The following is a 20,765-nucleotide window of genomic DNA, read 5'->3' on the forward strand; positions in this document are numbered from 1 at the left end:
AAGGACCAGTTCGATTTATGGGAGCAGTTGGCACGAGACAAAAAGAGACTTGGCAGAGCAGATATACGAGATCCAGATCCAAGTCTGACAGTCTCCTATCGCTGCCACTGTATGAGCTGACTGACCTGGATGATCCGACCTGGCGCTGGTGACACATTTTTTAAAAGTTTTCACACAGCCGAGCAGACTTTGCGACTTTGTCTGTGTGTATGTGTTCATGCAAAGGTGATTATTCCAGATGTGTCATAGCTGCTCTCATAACTGAAAACAGATTAATGTCCAGCTGTAGCTACTGCAGCAACAGAGAGAATATTTTGCTTGATGAGAAACAGAATCAGATGCGGGAGACTTATCAGGTCAAAGACGGGATTGATTTACTGAACAGAGCCTTCGTCGAGCGGCTCGCAGCCAAGTGGCGTCTGTCCCTTCCTCCAGCAGTCAGGCAGACGGCGCTACTGGCTCAGCATCGCTGTGGCCTGACGCTCATGTTGACCAGTGCCTGATAACCCCTCACCTTCCTCACGCGCGGCACAGGTCAGAGGTCACAACCCTGACAGTCTGTGCAGTGTTTTTCTGACCTGTCTGCAGCAGAAGCCGCAGGGTGTGATTGTTGTCATCTGGTTTACGCCATTACATGCCAAACTCCCTTAAAAAATCCAGACGTTTAAAAATATCTTGCTAATCAATCGGGTCTATCTTTCCCAGTGCCTTGTCTATCTTTCCCAGTGGGAAAGATAGACAAATTAGACACATGAAATTCCAAATTTTTTGAATGACGTTTGGTGTGAACGTTTTCTCCTTACATAAGATGACACGTATCGAGGACCGGCTTGATCGTCATCCAGCGTGCGCGGTGCTACCCCAGTACTGGCTGAAAAAAATTAAGCAGTTGTTCTATTTTCTTTAGTTATATAAAACTTTTTTATGCATCAGAAAAGTTCTCTGAGTGTTCTGTGCCTGAAGCAGAGCTTCTTCTTCATTACAAATAAAATAAAACCACTGTGCGTGTCTGTGGTTTCTGTGAAATGCTGCTGGGCTGACAAGCCAGCAGCAGGACAGCCAAGCAATATTCCTATAATGCTTTGAGTTGTAAGAGTGAAGTTTCACATGGGTAGAGTTTAATACAAGAGAGGGTGCACGGACTGTCCCGGGCACTTTTTGAGTCCATTTAAAGGCAGTTTGCTGGTATTCACAGCCTGTTTCCAGATGTGATTAACCCCACCCGTCTGGGACTTCGAGGAGCTTCAGCCAAATGCAAACAGTCGCGAGGCATCGGTATCGGACGGAGTGCAGGGTAGAAGCTCGTGTGTTTTAGCCTGAGCCAGGCAGGCGGTAACCGATGCCTTGCTGTGGGGTGTTACCGGCCGCAAAATGACAAGCAACAACAACAACATCTTGACTGATGTGTTGCTGTGTGAGTTTAACGATCGGCCTAAAAGCCACAACGTGCCACGAAAACCACTTCAGCCTCATCACCTCACGGCCGGAGCTCACCGACCCGCGGGCTGAACCTCCCGGCCATCACACAAAACTCTGGCCAGATTCAATTTAGGGGACCAGCGGGATCATCATACTTCAGCTTCAATGTATGGAAACACAATTTAATCAGAGGGAAACAGGAAAGTGGTCTCCGAGTTCATCCGCTGGGACTGAAGCGGTGGGATTTGTGAATTTACACAGTTGTGCTGTGCTGGAAGCAGAGCGTGAAGATGGAGACGTCAGCTGCCCGTCCACCACTTTTGTCCTGAGATATTACAACAGCTATTTACCAGACTGTCATGAAATTTGGAACAGAATTAACGGTTCCATCTTACCGTCATCGAGTGATTGTCAAACTGTTCAACTCGATTTCCACCTGGGCAAAGTGCCCGTAAATGCCGTATGAATAAAACATGGCTGGAAGTTCCATGACGTTTGGTGTGAGTATTCGCGGCGTCCCAGCGCTTTCGGTGATGCGCCAGCTTTTCCTCTACAACCGCCATATTAGAGAAAGAAGTATTTAAACGCGGGTGGCGTCATCGGAGTACTCCACCGGGGATGTCTTTGGGAAGAGACCTGCATAGACACCGCTCAGCGCGTGAAACCGGTAACTGGTTTTAATGTTGTGGCCGATCGGTGTGCCGTGTACCAGGCTGCCTCCCAGAGAGTAGTGACAAGTTTCTTTTTCACCCGTGAAATACCCTGCACAGAATATCTCTGGGTCACAGTTGTGGGAAGAACAAATGTGCAACCATCTGTCTCAAGAACATTAACACGGGCCGATGTATCAACATGAGTATCAGCCTCAAAGATCCTGTACCGGTCAGCACTGAAGTTAACGGTGATGCCTTCACTTACTGTTGCATGCTCATCTGTATTTTAGCTCAAAACATGTGAACAAACTACACAGTGTGGCCGTTTGCTACAGCTATAAACACATTTGGCTGTAGACGTGGTCGGGCGACTCTTCATGCAACCTTGCTCTATTTCAGCATACTAATCTCAATTCACAGATTATCGTTAACTTCCCTGAACACATCCCTGCTCCCCAAGGGGATGAACCGTAGACATTTTGGACGCTATACAAGCTTAGAAGCCTTTCAGCTGAGAGGTGAAACGTCCCCAGGAACCTCGAGCAAGTCCAGCTGGATGACTGAGAAGCTTCACAGATTCAGATGTTGAACGGTCTCACCTCTAGGTCTACTGAGGTCACAACGACCCGATGAGGACCATGTGATACAGCCGAAGGTTCCAGGAGAAGCAAGCGGACCTTGACTCGAGATTGTTTTGTCACCTACTGGTTCCAAGGCTACGAGTGAGCTTCCACCCTCCTCGTCACGTTGCTCATCCCGCAACGCTTTCATACTGTCGGGTGTAACGAACGCCGTAGCCTCTGGGAGACGACTCCTGGGCTTTTAGTCTTATGTATGAAATATTTGCTGATTGAATATTCAATCTGAACGGTGAAAAAGAAACCGCGGATGTTCTTCACCGGTGCTGTTTGACTCAGAAGCTTTTCCTTTCCTTTTCCACCCGCTTTCCGCTCAAAACATCACATTACAGCACTACAAGTGACAGCTCCTCCACTAGTATTGATGACAAGGCCTATCCAAGTTAGCTGTACAGAGTTTTAGCTTTAGACTCATACTACAGAGTCTCATAGAGGCTAATAAATGTTGAGTAATGCTTAAGATTCCACTGAACAAACCCACATGCTCTGATTTAAAAGTCTCTCCAGAAGGGAAAAAAAAAACGCCCTCAGATCTCAGATACACAGTCCCTTTCCAAAAACAAATGCTTGTCAGTGAAGCTTTATACCCTTGCAAGTGCCGCCCGCGCTGCAACTCTAACGGGACGTGCCAAATCGAGATAAGGCAATCCGGTGGACTTGTAATAAATACACCGGATGATTGACCTGACTCCAAAAGCCATTTAAAAAAAAAAAACGTTTGGGTAGAAAAAATGTAGCCTTCGGAAAGTTCCAGGTGTTGCAAGAGAAGCCATCCTGGCAACGACCAGTTTGCAGTTTCAAGCAGAAAAAGGCCAAATTTAAAGAGACACGGGTTGAAAATGAAAAGTTTCCATTTCTGTTTAGTCTGTCGGGAAGCTCCGCGTCGCTTCGAGTGTGAAAAAGGCCCGATATCGGCACCCGAAGGTCCCACGAAACATCTGCTTTAGGTACAGACGTCAACCTCTGTGCACCTTTGAAGTCACAGAGCTGGATCTGCACCCTGCAAACTGTAATCTATCTATCGCCAGGGCAACGGGTGGCCCAATAAGACGCTCTAATGAAGAGACTTTAAACTCACACGGATGCGACAATCCATCATCAGCAGCACCTGCGTGCTTGACATGAACACACTCATCCTCTCAGCGCTCTCTCTCTCTCTGATCTGTGCTGTGTTGTGTGTTGCTCGTTCGCCCGCTCACCTGGCAGGAGGCTGCAGGTCCACAGCAGCAGAAGGTGGTAATAATCCATGAGTGTGTTTTGAAAGAGAGGTAGTGAAAGAGACAGACGGCGTGTGAGTGTGTGTGTGTTTGTGGAGGGTCGATTCTGAACTCTGCTGCTCTGTTGTGTGAAGGAGAGAGGAGGTGGAGGAGGAGGAGGAGGAGGAGGAGGAGGAGGAGGAGCGCAGGAAACACACCTCCTCCTGCCTCATTTGTCTGCTCTAATGCGCACACACACACACACACACACACTCAGATCTCTGGATTTTAAAGAGCTTTAAACTTCACCTTCCCTTTTCAGGAGCTTTAATGTCCCAATCAGTGCACAAACAGGAAATGCCTCCATTTGCGTGTCTGTGATCGCGCCGAATACCAGATGTGAACATCTGTCCAATAATCCTGAGGAGAAGGTTACTGAGGAGCGCTGGGATTCCTGAGTAACAGGTATCCAGTCAATAAACACTTTATAACACAGAGCAGTGTAGTGGTAGAAACGTTTAAAACATCCCGGGTTTACTCGTGGTGAGTGAAGAACGGGACTATGGAGCCACGAGGTGCGAGGAGCTGCTTTTCCTCGCTCTGTATTTCACTTTTTTCTCCCGACAACCTCCTCGGTGTAACCTAACAGAAACCCCTGGACGATGTTTCCATCGTACAGGTGAAAGTTGCGACCAGCACTCAGACTCATTCACACTTGATCCGGTTTTCTCGTGCGTTTTGTCGGCTGGCTCCGAACCCCGGGATCAGCGCTGCCCAGCTGAGCGGATTTCCTCCCAGTTGTAACTGCGCAGGCAGAAGTAGTTTTGGGTGGGCCGTGATCATTTGAGCCACCCACCAGAAGTGCGGCTGTATTCTGTCACCTGATGACTGAGACTGGCAGAGCGCTGAGGTCGGGAATCTTAGCTCACGCACTGCAATGACTGAGAACTGATCACTTCACTTTATTACAACTACGTTAAAACCTTTTTTCCTATTCCAATTAATATTACCGTCATAGCTCGGTAAGACTTGAAGCTTTCATCATTTTATTAAACATTATCTAAATGACTTTTATTTTGTCGTGTGAGTCCGTTTTCAGATTTTTCCTTATTGTAACTGCGGTTCCGAGTTTACCTAATTATACTGATGAAACAGGAGATTTGAGGGACTGATATGAATGAAACTGGCCAACTTTTAAGACTGGGCGACGTTTTTTCAGTCTGAGCTGGTAACGGAAGTGAAGAAGTCAGAAGTCGATCCAAGATGCAGATCGTAGCGCTAGTTTTCCCATCCTCATGATCTGTAGCCTTCACCTGCCACAGCCAGCGTCTGCCTGGGGTCTCCGCTGGTTGCCTGACAACAGCTCAGAACCGAGAAACAGTCCGCCACATAAGCCCAGCCCAGAAACCGCAAACTGTCCTTCACACACTTCGGTTTTTGTACGGATCAAACAAACGAGATGTAACACGTTAGTCAGTGAGCTGCAGAGGTGCTGGTAGACAGATCCCTTCAGACAGAGCCAGGCTAAGTGTTTCCCCCTGATCCCAGACTTTCCGCTAAGCTAAACTAAGCTAAGCTAAGCAGCTGCTGGGTGTAGCTTCGTATTTACTGACAGACGTGAGAGGTGGATCGGTCTGAACATCTCTCCCTGAGAGAGAAAGAGAAGGAGAGGATTTAGTACAACGTCAAACTTTAATGGTTTACCTGGTGAGGACCAGAGTCTCGTCCCCAGATGGGACGAGTCCCCGCACTTTACCAACACGTTATATGTTTCCACAATGTCATTAATACAGGCATGCTCACACACACACACACACACACGCACACAGAGAGACACACACAGAGAGACACACACACACACACACACACACACACACGTTCCCTCCCCCGTCAATAAAAAGATACCGCCGTGCAGCGAGCTGGACGGCAGCAGGCTGCTGTCACTCTGCTGGAAATAACAAGTGGAAACTCAGAGTCAAAGCAGCCGAGTTAAAGTGAAACAGACGATAAAAAAGCCTTTAAAATCTGCCTCAGGGTCAGTGAACACAACACCCGTTTACCGTCCAACATACGTCCTGTACATACAGACAGACCCAGGGACAGACCCAGGGACAGGTGGGAGCCGACCTGTCCTCTCGCCAGCTGGTTTCTCACACGGAGCAACAGATGATTTCTCTCGACCTTTTGCACAAAAAGAGAAAACAAAGCTGAAGACTTTAATCTTGAAGGATTCAGATCTTCCAGTGGATAACTGGCCTAACACTCTGCTGTCACGTGCAGATGCCTGTGCACACATGCACCCTTTCAATAACTGAGACGGATGGAGACAGAAGTGTGTGAACTACATGTGGCTTTATAAAGAGCGGATATCCACTTTTCTACCTTTGTGAGTGCAGAACGTTTAGTCTTGGACCTACACAGAGATGAATACATGAGGATCAGCAGCTGTCAGAACGTTAATTTTATAGATATTACATATTAGATAAATATTGATTCCTTTAGACTCACATCATAAAGCTCCCACGTTCATTTATTCTCCATCCATTTAATGCCTGTTTTTAGGAACACAAGTCTTGTTCTGACGATACGGGACACAAACACCAGAACTCTCTTTCATTTGCCTTCGCACGTTTTGTGTTTTCAAAACTGTTCAAAAATGCAAAATCCTTTTCAGCACATATGTTCAACATAAGTTCAAACCAGCAGCCATTTCGTGGAGATAGCCACAATAGAAAAAAGAAAAATGAAACGACTGCTTCGTGTGTGTCCTGTCACAGATAAATATCCGTATTTGCCTTCTTACCAAGAGTTAAATGAAACGCCACCCTCATATCTGCCCAGTAACGAGTATATTTCACATAATGTCTAAATGTGGCTTTAAAAGCTGCATTGTTGAAAGCGAATGTGAGTGAAGTCCTCACAGTTATGGTGTTTCAATTCAAACGCTGCAAACTGGCCATGAGGAGCCAATTGTGAGCAAGTTGGTCTGGAATTAGTCGGATTCTGTCTGGAAAACAAGGACATTTTTAAAGATTTAACCACTTGAACAAAATAATGTTTTCCAAAAAAAAAAAATCTTCTGATGATAAATGTGTAGGGGAAGCATAAATGATCGATTCCTGTCATGGGTAACACTTTTATTCCCCACAAGTCAAGTCACATCCTTCCCAGACCCAAACAAAGAAAGAAAATGAACGCGAGGAAAGTGAGACACTCAGAGGCGGAGTGACAAAAACATGACAGCCAAGAGAATAAACAGCTCTGAGATCATTTTAACCAGGACACTAATAACCAGGCTGGAGACTAAGAATACCGCTGCAATGAAAATCCCTGAGCGTCTGAGCAGAGTCGTTTCATTTCCTGACACAACAACTTCTGCTAAACGCTGGAAAAATGACACGTTCGTCACAGAGGACACAAATACGTTTCATTTCATCAGCACGGCTCTAAATAAACGTCTCAGAGCGCTTCACGCCCTGTTCTCTCCGACCCTGGATCCGCCCCATGTGTCAAACGGAGTCGGGATGTTGCTTTCCTGAATTTTGAGAACGGTGAAGAAATACTGAGATATTAGTCATAATAATAACAGTGGTCCTGATAGCTACAGGAATGTATACGGTAAAGCCGCATTACATCGGATCCCTGCTGTTATCAGTCCGCCACTCATTTTCCTCTCAAGTATCTCCACGAGTTCCCGCCCTGTGACGTCACCTGGCGCATACGTCCACACACACTGCGCATTCCTATGCACCTTTAACCGTTTCTTCACGAAGCCGGATCCTCTTGTTTCAAACTAAATAAAATGGTGAGCCGAAGTTTGGACTCAGAGGATGATGGGTGGGGGCTAAAAAAAGGCCCCAGAGACACCGTGTGTTTTCAACAGTGTGATCCATGAGCTCCGTCCGCCAGATTAAATGAATCTTAATCACAGAGAAACTAAAAGGCCTGAAAGCTGATAAAAACTACAGGGCTGCAGTAAGAGGCCAAGCAACACTGGAGAAGAAGCAGAACTTCAATTACTTATTGTCAGATAAAGAACTGAACAGAACGGTCTCTCTGTTTGTCCTTTAAAGAAAACGAATTAAGATAAATCCTCCACAACAGAACCTCTGGTGCGTTCAGCTGATGATTTTTACTCTGTTTCCACAACCGGCATTATCGCAAAACCTCAGCTCTTTCATTTCACCCTGACACGTATTGGATTTTAATTCAAGTGCAGCGTTACTGAACTGTGACTCTTGTTGCCAGAGTGTGGACACGCCTGCTGCCAGCGGCCTGCGCTCTGATGTCTGAATGCGTCCACTGATCCGGTCACCACACCACGTGGACGCAACTTCTGCGGAAACTTCGATCTCCGGCTGAGGCCTGACAGGAAGCTCAGCGGAAGTCAGGCAGCGGCTCAGAGCGACCAGCTGCCAAACCGGCAGAAGCTTCCTGCGAAGTCTGAACCAGAGCCAAACTACAGATCCTGAAGTCCTGCTTGGTCCGACTGATGCGTGTCTGTATAAACCGGATTATTTTGGACCAGAAGAAACGGGACTTGGTTCCTCTGAGAGAAGAATATGAAGGAAAGAAGAGGCTGAAATTCAACAGATGATCCAGAAGAGACGACTGAGGACTGAGGGGATCGAACAGACTCTGAAGGAGTCTGTCGAGAGAGGCCTCGACAAGATCAGTGAGGCGATCAGAGGGAACAGGCTGAAGGCATCGTCAAAGGGCTGGAAGAGGGGAAGGAGCGGCTCTCTGCGGCTCAACTGGAGGAGGTGCTCGGTCAAGACGTGACCTAAGAGATGAAGAAGGTGCTGGATAAGGCCGAGCTGGTGAGGGTCCAGAACAATCCAGAGAGCTTTGAGCTTTGAGGTTAAAGAAAAGACGGACTGGGGTTGAGGAGGCCCCAGAATGGATACTGGACAAAGCCCCTGCTGGCCCCCCCAGTTCGTCTCTCGGTAAAGTCTCAGCCTGAGAAGGTGGGGGTGTTTGTGGATCGTAAGGAAGGTCTGCTCTCCTGTTATGATGCAGATGCTGCAGCTCTTGTCTACTACGTTACTGGCCGCTCCTTCACTGAGAAACTCGACCCCTTCCTCATCATCATCAGCCTCATACGTTAACCGTTCCTGGTGGCTGGAAGAAAGGGTTTGACGGACCATTCACCTGTTTCACAATAGTTGAACACAGGTCACAGACTGGGCCCAGCTGGCTACTGTACAATATCTTGCCGAGAGACTGAGCCATTTGAGGTGGTTTACGCTGAGAGGAAATCTGCAGCAAACATCCCGAGTGAACAGAACTTGCTAGCACCGTAAAACTTGGCTCATGTCTTTTTCATTTGTTGTATATTATAGAGTAGAGTGGTCCTTAGTCATCGTCATCGTTAAGGCAGTTTAAGTTTTCCCTTTTCAATCCCATTTGCTTTGTTTGTTATGAGATTTGTTAGTGGCATGTACTTGTTGCTGGAGCATTGTTCCTGAAGTGCTGCTTGCACGCCACGATGCTGTAGAAAGCCGTGTGGATTTGGTCTGCTCGCGCTGATCTTTCAGTTTCAGTTTAGAAAAGAATGAAAGTCATTGCCGTGAATACTGTATCTGGTTTGGTGCTGGGCAGAGCTGGCCTGGTTTACAGCTACAGACGCTGGTTAAGTGTTCCCAGATGGCCCGGTGTCCCGGCCTGAGGAGACTTCCAGTCGAGCTCGGCATCGGGACAGACTGACGGCGTTAAATGGCTTCTCCACTGCACGTGTGTTTACTCCAAACACTGTTCGTACACTTGACTGTCTCGTACTGGATCATAAATGACCCCCTTCGCTTGTACTGCAGTGTTAACAGCTGGCCAGATTTTCATAGTAGTGTTTTCTGGATTTCGAGTTGAGACACGACCCGTTAAAGCTACCGCCTCTATTACTGCTCTTTCGCCCTGTTAAGTGACGTCACAGTGACACAGCACTGTGGGCTTGTTGGGGTGGGACACGATGTGGGACATCTAATAGTTTTTCATGAGGTAACCACTAAATATCTCACAGGCTGGCACGTCTGTTTTATTTTGTGGAGCTGGAGGAGATCGTGCCGTCGGCAAAACCTCTGCCCCTGCCTTCATGGCATCCCTGCTTTTACTCTGACTGGGAAGCTTTGTTGCATGTCACGGCCTCCTCTTTCTATCTCCCTCACTAAACTTTCAAAGCCAAAAAAAACCACCAAACCTCCTCTCAGGAAAAGTGTTTTCCAGCACACAGAGCCTCTGGACCTGAGGACTGGAACGTCGGTTTAATCTGCCAGTAAAACTTAGTGTGGTTGAAGAACGAGAGCAGATGAAAAGTAGCACTCTCCCCTGGGTGGAATATTCCTTTGAGCCTCGAAGCGCTACCTGTCTCCACCTGCCGCTCTTGCTTGTGTTTGTTAGCGTGAGATGAATGACATTCTACTGGAACGCCGAATGTCTTGATTAAATATATATCTTTCGGCGGCTGTGGCTCGGTTGGTGGTTGGCGGCTCAGTCATTACGGACAGGTTTGATTGCTTGGTCCGATCCCAGCTCCTCCGGTCCACCTGTCAAAGTGTCCTTCGGTAAAATGCAGCCCCAGAAGACGGTGAACCGTCAGCTGCTCCGGTATCAGACTGTGTGAAGGTGAAGCAGGTTTAAGCTGGAAAAGAGCCCGGAGCTGACAGATGCATCGCCTGTTATGAGGTCACCTCCAGAGCTGCAGCGAACGATCGGTTTCATTCGTGATTAACCTGCACGCCACCCTCTAGATTCATCAGTCCTCTGGTTCGAGAACTAAGAGAAAAGCCCATCATAATTTCTTAAAGCCCAAGATGACACCATCAGATAGCTCGTCTGGTCCTTCACCCGAAAAAGCAGCAGCTCCTCACGTTCGAGATGCCGGAACAATTAGACATAATGAGAGTATGAAATGATTTCTTCAGACAGATTTTTGTAGCACGTATTCTGACTGTATATTTAATCTACATGTTAAATATGAGACTGAATATAAGTTGTGAATGGGCTATGACGGTACTTGAGCTCCCGTCGTTGTGTGTGTGTCTCTGCGCTTCCAGCTTTATTTTCTTGGCCTCTGTGTTTAATTAGATTCTGATAATAGAAACCAAATGAGCTGAGGAACGGAGCTGATTTATAAGCACAGCAGCGCTCCAGAACTTTTCTCTTCCACTCTGAGCAGTCATTCATCTTCTTTTCTCTTTTCTCACCCAGTCACAGCTTTAATTACCGGAGAGCAGAGGCCACAGAGCAGAGACGAGTGTTTACTGCCACCCAGTGGAGAAAACAGCAGAGCAGACGTGACAGATTTCTGACACTGACACACTCATATTTTCTTGCTCCATATTGTACATCGGGGCATTTACAGAATAACACGTTAGACAGAGAGTCCCACAGGTTTGAGGGACAGCATCTAATGCTCATTTGCTCAGGATGAGGCGAGTGTGATAAAATGGCTCAGTTGCCAGCAACCACGATGTTGTGAAACCTTCAAAGTCTCATGATGAACGACAGAGCTCGTGCGCTCCAAGATTTTATTGGATTCAAATAAACACGGACCACGGGAACGGACCACAAAACACAAAAACTATTTCAAATCCACAAACAAACAAAAAAACCACTCTGTTATTTTGTTAAAAACATCAGTCATGGTTTGAGGCTGTAATGTTCAGTACACACCAGAACACAAAAGAGCTGGATGGATGAAGAAACGACAGCTTTGCTGTTCTTACCACGAGCTTGGCAGAAAATGTAAAGCTTGTCCCGAGGCGGTGCCAGAGGAAAGGCCACGTCGTTCCCTAATAAAAAAGGTTTATACTCGCGGTGGCCATTTTAGGTCAAGTCGGAGTTGGCTTGGACTTTGTCAGCCTCAGCTGTACTTATGCCGCGTTTATATCGTTCCTGAATCACGCTAATTACCGTTTCGCAACTTGTTGATAAGGCTCATGTCATCGTCCAAGTTGTCTTTATGACTGGGAAGTTAGATACTACAGTCAGACGTGGAGCAAAGGGCAGCCAGGAAACATGAAAAAGTGGAGGCTCTGCTTCGTCACGTGTGCACACATACATGTTTATTTGTACAGTGCATGCAGTATATGCATATACCAAAGGAACTGAAGTGCAGCCACTGTTAATTAACACGGGGGGGGGGGGTCTTCCGTCTTTATGTGTTTTCTGTTTGTGTATGTCCTGTGGAGTTTGTTAATACTTTTGAAAACGTTTTATGAGAAGAAGAAGAGGAAGAAGAAGAAGAAGAAGAAGAAGAAGAAATCCCATCACTCAATAATAGGGAAGAACCTGAAAAAGGCAAACGCATACAGATGCCTGACACGTCAATCAGGTCTGTGGTTCAAAGTGAATATAGCGGTGTATTGTCCAGGCACAGTGTTTTAACCTTCATAAAACCAACCCTAAATTAGCAAAAGTGAGGATCTTCAGAAATATAGACAGACGTGTGTGTTAAGTGAGGGTGGCTGCTCCCGCTGGTGGGTCTGCTGCCTGTGTTTCAGGCTTCTCTGTCGGCCTTGTCGCTGTCGGTCCTGCTGCAGCTCGTTGACCGCTCACCGTCCTCCACAGCTGCAAACTTCACCTTCCTGTGCGGCTTCTGCAGACACAAACGCACAGCACTGATCACACACCCTCTTCTTCAGGCTTCGTCCTGAGAAAACAGCCGGCAACAGTGCAACAGTCAGGCTGGGAAGGGCTTTTATTTGGAAAGCGCCGAATCACAATAGAAGTTATCTCATGGTGGGCTCTCCATCTGAATGCGTGCAGATGGAGAGGGAGAGGAGGAGAGAGGAGCTCGGTGCATCATGGGAAGTCCCCCACCAGTCTAGGCCTATAGCAGCATGACTAGGGGGTGGTTCAAGACCAGCCTGAGCCAGACCTGACCGTAATCTTCATCGAGAGGGAAGGTTTTAAGCCTGCTCTTAAACCTGGAGAGGGTCTAACAAGACAAGTACGGAGACAAGTCAAGCTTGTAGATGGATTCACTCCTTCTGTTTCTCACAGGCCTTTCATGAATCCTTCCTTCAGTCCACCAGGCATCTTGGATGTGATGCATTTTGGTGCAGAGGAGACTGAATAGGAGGTGACTCAGTTCTCAAAGTCGAAATCTTAATGTAAACATGTTGTTCACTGGATTATGTGTAAAGTTTAATGTAGAGTTTCTCCTTAAATTTCAGCAAACGTTTTACCCAACAAAGACAGGAGGTAGAGAGAAGTCAATGGCAGATTTTTAGTGTCTTTTTGTGCATTGTGCCAGCACCTTACATATCAGAGTTGTGTGCAGATCACATTATGGTCACACACTTCCCTGTCTGGACTCACCTGTCTATCGGCGAATCCTCGGGGGTATTGGGAGATGTCATCCCGCCGGCGCTCCGCCCTCTTCCAGTCATCCAACCACAGCTGGCGGCGGTACTCGGACTGGCGGGACGTGATCCGCTGGTAGATGGCCTGATTCTGACGGCTGACCAGCAGGAGCTCCTCCCTCCTCCTGTCAGCGTTCAGACTGAAGAAGACGAGAGGAGGAAGATAAATGAGAGGAGGAACTGGGAACGGGACGGAACGTGATCAATCCATAGATAATTTGTGAATTGCTTCCTTCGTCTATATTAACACAGAAACAGCTTACCTCCTCAGGTGGTACTGGTTCCGGTGGTCCACCAGGCCTTTAGAGCAAACGATGTCGGCCAGTTTGGAGGCAAGGAGACGATTATCTCTGTCGATGATCGACAGCCGCTCATCCTGCAGCTGAAGCACAGAAACCAAGAGCTGGAACTCAGGCCGAGGACATTTCAGCGAAATGTCAGAGGAGCTTTAGACCGAACTGTCCCCTCTGCGTGTCTGTCAAACTTGACATTTCCAACACGCGTCTGACCTTCATGAAAAGCGGTGGGTTGATCGACACGACAATTCAAGTTTTAAATATTCAACTTGAAAAGCTTTAACGACCACTTTGCGATGGCTGATCGACATTGATGGGATGACGACTGCGATGGCACTGAATTGTGACATTTAACAACGTCTGTGTGTGTGTGTGTGCGTGTGTGTGCACTGACCTGTAGTTTTTTCAGTTTAAGCTGGACATGAGCTGGTGTCCTCACGCCTTTGGTGTCCACTACGGGCAGGGCATAGCTCACCTGGACAGGTGAACACAGGTAAACACAATGTGGCTGTGGCCTAACGTGGGCCTACAGCTACTCAAACCTGCTAAATCTGCAAAGAATATGCACACTCGTGTTTTTCACTACAGTTCCCCCAATTGTGAGATTCCCATTACGCAGAATGGCCCCTTTCAGAATAATGTGTATTATATTATATAATAATGTAATAATTGAGGCAATAATTTGTACATCAGTTTAATGTTGCTGCTGTTAAAGGTGGAGCAAATTTGAATGATTTCATGTACCGCCGGGGACCTCGTCGACTTACCCCCGGGGATCAATAAGGTCTCGTCTCAGTCTGTAATAATCCATCATCATTTGTACGTTGATTATATTTGAATTATTAATTTGAAAGTGAAAAGTAACTAAAGTTAAAGCAGTTAAAAGAACCACATCCCCCTTGAATTGTAGCGCAGTTCAGAGGCAAATGTGAGAGAGAAGACGTCGGAGGAGATGGCGTGTTCTTGTTTGTTCTGTGCCTGTCCGGCCACGGAGAGACATGGACCAAGAGGACCAACCACAGTTGTTGCGGTCTGCATTGCTGCGACATGTATTTACATTTCTATGGAGGTGCAGGCTGGGCTACGGCGTAGGCTACGACGTAGGCTACGGCGTAGGGCACGTGGCTACACCGTAGTTACGCTGCACCAATGGCATCGATTCTACGCAGAAGTAAAAAACTGGCCTTAAGATGGAAAGACCTTTTCAATCATCAGTATTAGCTTTGGGATTGTCCCTTGCATGCTTTTCATCCTTTTAACCTTTCAAACCGCCTATTTAAACCCACAAATCCATCACTACAACCAATCCATCTCCCACCGTCGATCCGTCTGAAAACCTACCAGTCCGTCATCAAAACCCACCAACCCTACCCTGCACCTTTGTCTCCAACGCCTTAACACATCCACCTCCGACCATGGCATCACCTGCGCGGCATCTCCAAACCTCCACCCCATCATCAGCCCTCCCAGCCGACTGCAGTCCGACCATTCTTGACCAAGACTCCATCTCTGACCGGCCCACAAAGCCTCCACCTGCTCCGTAAGACCAGAAGTCCTCCACCTTCCTCTCTCCACCCTCCTACCTTCCTGCGGTGGTTTTCGTAGTTGCTCTGATCCCATCGCTGCTGCAGGTAGCGGTTGGTGACAGGCTTTAACGGCTGGTAGGACCTGTGCATGCTGCACCACGGAAAATAACCACACGCTCACTCCTTCGCACACTGTCAGTCTAACCCAGCGGGATGCGTGTGCTGTGTTGTGTGTTTGCAGGCCTGGGGGGTTGTCACCATGGAGACGTACCCCACTATCTCACTGCAGCCAGATAAGGTTCCTATTAATTATTACTGAGCTGATCTTTTTAACCGTGAGGAGGAGGCATGCACAGGCACTAAATATGCAAGATTCATCTTTTTCATCATTTTAATGTTGATATCTGGACATTTGGATAATACTGAACTCGAAGTTTTCACAATACTGGACACTGACTGGTTCACAGCAGCAGTTTGTCTAATTGAAAGAAGCAAAGGTCTTCCGGGTCAATTTCTGCAAACTGACCTGATTGGACGCAAGCCAGAAAATGGCGGATTAAAACCAGGGTTACCGGAGTTAGTTGGAAAAAACGTAAATAAATAAATAAATTCATTTGAAAGAAAGAAAGAAAAGAAAGAAGGAATTTGAAATACATATTTTATAGTTGTCTAATAACGGTCATAAATTTGAACCTCAATCTTAAAATTATATTATTACATTAAAGCTACTGCTTCCTCCTGTCACGTTGGACCGAGGACAGTCTGGACGCTCCAGTGACTCACTATCGCAAAGGGGCGTTACGGGAGCCGCTGGGCCGGGGCTAGCTGGTTAGCATGCTAACTTCAGCGGAACAAAAGCAGCGATAGAAATAGAAGCTGAACGGGAGTTGACTGCTGAAGGAACGAAGTTTGATGCTGAAGTCGCCGCGTTTCCTCCGGACTGGTGAGTAAACAGCTGTGGCTCCGGTGATAGAGCGGGTTGCCCCTTGATCAAAAGGGCGGCGGTTCGATCCCTGACTCCTCTTGTCCGCTTGCCAAAGTGTCCTTGGGCAAGACGCTGACTCCTAAGTTGCTTCACTTGTAAGTCGCTAGGAGTAAATGTAAACAGCTGTTAATGCTGACGTTGGCTATGTAGCGATAGCAAAAACTTAGACATAGCACCTTTAACAATGAACAACATTTTAACTAACATGTAATATTGAAGTCATTTAGAGCAACATTTTAATATTTTTTAAGCTGTATGACAGCGGCACTTGTAAATTAACATCTCAAAATATTGCACTGAACTGAGCTTCCATCTGTTATTCATTTATCATCATCTGTAAGGCATTTTCTCATTGAATTATTCATATTCAATTGAGCAGCATTTTTAATGAGGTTTGCTGTGATATGTTCCCATTGTAACTGTTTATTTTATACTCTGATCAGCCACGACATATACTGTGTGTATTACTTTATACATACACACCACCACAAAGCCGGTAACTGGTATACTGTATATTCTGTGAGGACTTTCTCAGCCTAAACATGAAGTAAATTCCAGACTGGCTGCAGTGGTAAGAAGGTCCTTATGCTGTCTGACTGTCTCCTGTGAAACATTTCCTCTTTTATTTATGTCACAGCAGGTCCCAGCCCGGCTCTCCTGGACCCACAGGGATTAACCCGTTTCACTAACAGCCATGTCGCGTCCTCTCCTCCGTAATAAACGAAGTGTGTGAGAGTTTTTGAGCTTGACCAGAGCCGACCTTCAAGTATCTGAGGAGAGAGGATGTGTGCGAGGGGATTCCTCCACACAGTCTCCCCATGGAGACTGCAGCCCAGAGACAGAAATAATGACGACAGACAAGCTCGCAGACAAACAACTCTCTCCCTTTATGAAGCCATCAGCTCCGGTTAAACTGAAGCGGAGAACTCTGCTGCGAGCCAGGCCTCTCACTCTGAAGAGGATTGTGTTTCTTGGCAGGTGTATGAAACCAAAACCTCAGACATGTATTTCACAGTTAGTTGTAGCCTCAGTGAAGCTTCCTCAGTCTAATCCCAAATTCAAGAGAACATAAATACTCAGGTAGGAGGGCCAGGATTTGGGGGATTTGCAGTATAATATCTTTAGGAAGGGTGCTTTGAGGTGCCAACTCGTGGTTTTTAAAGGTGGTTTTAACACCATCTAGGTGAATAGGGCGTCTCAGGAGCTATCACATAGTACTACTCAAGGTACTTTATTTGAGTGTCTCTAATTTATGCTAATTTATACTTCCATTTAAATGCAGGACTTTTACTTGTAACATAAATGATAAAGTTACCATCCAAAGCTCTTTGATTGGTCAGAAGTGCTCTATCATTTTCCAATGTCCAGTGGACCTCAGACTGGAAATCCTGCAAAGGTGCACGTCGACATCTCTGCCAAATAACAAGCAGCCAAAGTGCACAACTCCTGAATCTCAGTAGGGCTTTTTTTTCGAACCCTGTGCGTCAATCAGCTAGCGAGAGCGTCTCCAAACACCCGTTCACATGTGCTTTGGTGCAGTCCAGAGAAGGAGGCCTCTCAGTATGTCACACATTAACGAGGAGAATGTATCCATCCCGTCTTCTGTTTACAGAGGGACAGACGTGTTTGTGGTTGTCTTGCAGCAGCCTGTTGTTGGCTTCTCGTGATTTAATCAGGGTAAACACAGGGGATCATCATGCGTAATGGCTCTGCCCTTTGGCATGGCACTTTTTAAATTAGAGGCTGCAGATGAAAGACACATATCTGTCCTGCTGCCTTCTGATGGCTGTAGGGATTTAACCAACTGAAAGGGTTTTCATATGGCTGAGAAAGAAGCTGTGGATGAAAGATATGCTTGAAAATGACCCATTAATCGTGGGCTCAGCGCTGACTGCTTCCCTGGCGTCGTATTTTTCTGAACTCTGAAACTGTGTCTCTGATGACGATCTAATCCTGTCCTCTGGTTGGAGGCTTGTTTTATTAAAAGTGTTTATTTACGATTTTAGCCACATTCTCAAGTTGCTACAAGTTTCCATCAAGTGTTTAGTTTGCACTTGCATGCGAAATCAACAAAATATCAAACATTACCCTGGTCCTTTTCACCAAAATAAATCAGGTGGTGTCTAACACCACCTCACCTCCACTGAACTGCCACCTTTGCACCATGTGCTCTGAACTACGCAAAGAAACAGAAAGAGACAACAGAATCTCATTTCAACGTCACGTGCATTGCAAGTTTTAGGGTTCAGGTTAGAATCAGGTTTAGGTTCGGGTCAGGGTAAGGGTTGGGGTTAGTACAACAAGTGTGAGTGCGGAGAGGGAGCAGAGACTTGTTCGATGCATCTTCAACTGAGCAAAAAAGGGTTTAAATTCTTATTGGACAAGCCAAATAAATTCAGTGAGTCCAGTCAAGTGAGGACAACGAGTTACCAGTGACCTCAACAAAAGCAGCGCAGGGAATGCAGATTGTTTTGTATATAAAACTTTATTTAACCAGGAGAACGGCCTCACTGAGATTAAAAATCTCCTACAGGAGTCTCCTGGCCGAGACAGCAGCAGCACACAGAACACAAAACATACAGTGTGTGTGTGTGTGTGTGTGTGTGTGTGTGTGTGTGTGTGTGTGCAGGACTAATTGAGCATGTTTTGCTACTGAGTGGGTGTGCGTTCTCTGCTCTTGCTGTGATGAAACGCCTTGGGGAATCCATTTATTTTGAAGTCTGCTTATTATGCTCCACAGTGGAGAGAGAGAGGAGGGACGAGAGACATTCTGGAGGACTCTGTGTTGCCTCAATAACTGGAGTGGAAAATGAAGACCTTTTCCTTTTTTTATTTCTGTCTCAGACATCTTTTTATCGACGGCCTCTGATGTTTCTTGTGAAAGAGTCGTATCAGCGTCTGAGCGTGATACGACTCTTTCACAAGAAACATCTTGTGAAAGAGCGTGTACATGTCTCTCTGATAGGATCTGATCTGATCAGTGTTTCTTCGGCTCCTCTGGCACATCTGTCCAAGTCCATTTCTTTTTCGCTGTGCTGACGTCACTCTGTCAAACTGCCATTTTGGATTACCATGCAAACATAATCCTGATTGATTCACTCTCCTAATTTCAGGTGGCAAGTGATTAACTTGTCAATCGCCTCTTCCCTCACACACAAAAACACACACTCCCTACAACACCCCACCGAGAAAATGAAAAGTTTGGAAGGAACCAGATCATTTTCTTGCCCTTTCTTTGCAGGAACAACGTGTCAAGTGAATTCTCAAATTAAATGTGAGAGGCCACATCGTGGATACAAAGACCCAAAAAGCATTTTCCCCATAGAAAACCAGGTAACACTTGATTTATATATATCACTTATGTACTTATATGTTAATACAGTCTGCAATTTACAATGTAATTCCAATCAGGTAACAATAAAATACGGACTCGTTCCTACTGGTACTTTAAATTAGGTACAGTGGAGTAATAACTGGGTGTTTTAGAGGAAATGAGAAATAAATGATACTCGGTACCTACAGGTACAGGACTGGGAAAAATAAAGATAAAGTTTGGGGAAATTGGTGTTAACCTTTTTCTTATTGTGTTTTTAAAGACTAAAAAAAAACAGCCACACATTATATTACAGCGCACAGACGTTGTTCTATAAATCTCTAAGCACTTGTCCTGTAGCACTGAACAGGTTTTTAGTCATTTGTGTAAAAGGGGTACACTCCCAGTTGTGGGTCATATCTAGCTCTTGCCCCTACACGGTTTAAATGCACCTATTGTAAGTCACTCTGCACAGAACCATCCATCAACTGAATGTAACGTGATGTAATGTCAACTACCAGTGGGACTCCAGAACTGCTGACTGGTCATTGGCAAATGTGTAAAGGTGGTGTGCACATTTATCCACATGTATCCATATGACTTGACATTAACAGTTCTGTGTTACGACCAGAGGAGAGGTTCAAACCACGCTGGTGGTTGGTGTGATGTGCCTGCAGCAGTGCTCCTCCATCACTCCCTCGTTATACCTTTATTATTTCTTCATCACTCGGTCGCTACTCCTCCGGGCTCTGCAACTGCTCGGCACAGTCTCTCCTTAATGAACAGAGAGGGTCTCCCACAAAACCAGGAGAGAAGATCTAAATGAAAATGTAAATGCAGCTGTTGAAGTGTAATCAGATGGAAAGCACGCACGCACACACACACCCGCAGTTACACACACACACACACACATATGGTAGTGTTACATGTGCTAGTACTGTGTGTGTAGACAGAGATAATGATGTCATGTCAGAATTATCATATCCTTGTTGCTGGGGTAACCATCCTGGAATCCCTGCATTAAACGTGTGTGTGTGTGTGTGTGTGTGTGTGTGTGTGTGTGTGTGTGTGTGTGTGCGCGCGCGGGTCCTTGGATGGCCATCTTTGTGAGGAACAATTTAAGTCTTATACCCTCAGACTTAGGACATTTTGTCCAGTTCTCACACCTTCAGACTTGGTTTTAGGGTTCAGGTTAGAATCAGGTTTAGGTTCGGGTCAGGGTAAGACAGCAGCGGCACACGGAACAAAAAACATACAGCGGAGGTTCCAGAAACATAGGCCGCAAACTTACACTCAAGTAGATAAAATATGACGAGAGTAATCAAATGTCAAGCAGGTACGATCAGAGGGTGAATTTGAAAAAAGGGCAACAGTCAA

The 20,765-nt window shown here is 46.3% G+C and overlaps 2 protein-coding genes across 2 annotated transcripts in view; both read right to left on the minus strand.

Annotated features, from left to right (window-relative positions):
* The window catches only part of itga11b (integrin, alpha 11b), a 41,585-nt gene extending 37,627 nt beyond the window's left edge, over positions 1-3,958 (minus strand). The window contains exon 1 of the mRNA XM_040133219.1: positions 3,910-3,958. Coding sequence (XP_039989153.1) covers positions 3,910-3,958 — 49 coding nt within the window. The remainder of the gene's footprint in view (positions 1-3,909) is intronic.
* Positions 3,959-12,227: 8,269 nt separating this feature from the next.
* Positions 12,228-15,240, minus strand: si:ch211-284k5.2 (uncharacterized protein CFAP97D2). The gene is made up of 5 exons (XM_040134011.1): positions 15,148-15,240; positions 13,959-14,039; positions 13,532-13,650; positions 13,225-13,408; positions 12,228-12,499 (listed from the first exon to the last, which is right to left on the minus strand). The coding sequence occupies exons 1-5, from the start codon at positions 15,238-15,240 to the stop codon at positions 12,401-12,403; spliced, it is 576 nt and encodes a 191-aa protein (XP_039989945.1). The 3' UTR covers positions 12,228-12,400.
* Between the last annotated feature and the right edge of the window lie 5,525 nt (positions 15,241-20,765).

Source organism: Xiphias gladius, chromosome 8, assembly GCF_016859285.1.
Source record: "Xiphias gladius isolate SHS-SW01 ecotype Sanya breed wild chromosome 8, ASM1685928v1, whole genome shotgun sequence".
NCBI classification, from domain to species: Eukaryota; Metazoa; Chordata; class Actinopteri; order Istiophoriformes; family Xiphiidae; genus Xiphias; species Xiphias gladius.

Coding starts and splice junctions, on each gene's coding strand:
- si:ch211-284k5.2 (XM_040134011.1), bottom strand. CDS start 15,240: ATGCACAGGTCCTACCAGCCGTTAAAGCCTGTCACCAACCGCTACCTG. Junction 13,651..13,958: donor TTAAACTGAAAAAACTACAG/GTCAGTGCACAC, acceptor TCTGTGCTTCAG/CTGCAGGATGAGCGGCTGTC. Junction 12,500..13,224: donor GAGGATTCGCCGATAGACAG/GTGAGTCCAGAC, acceptor TTGTGTCTGCAG/AAGCCGCACAGGAAGGTGAA.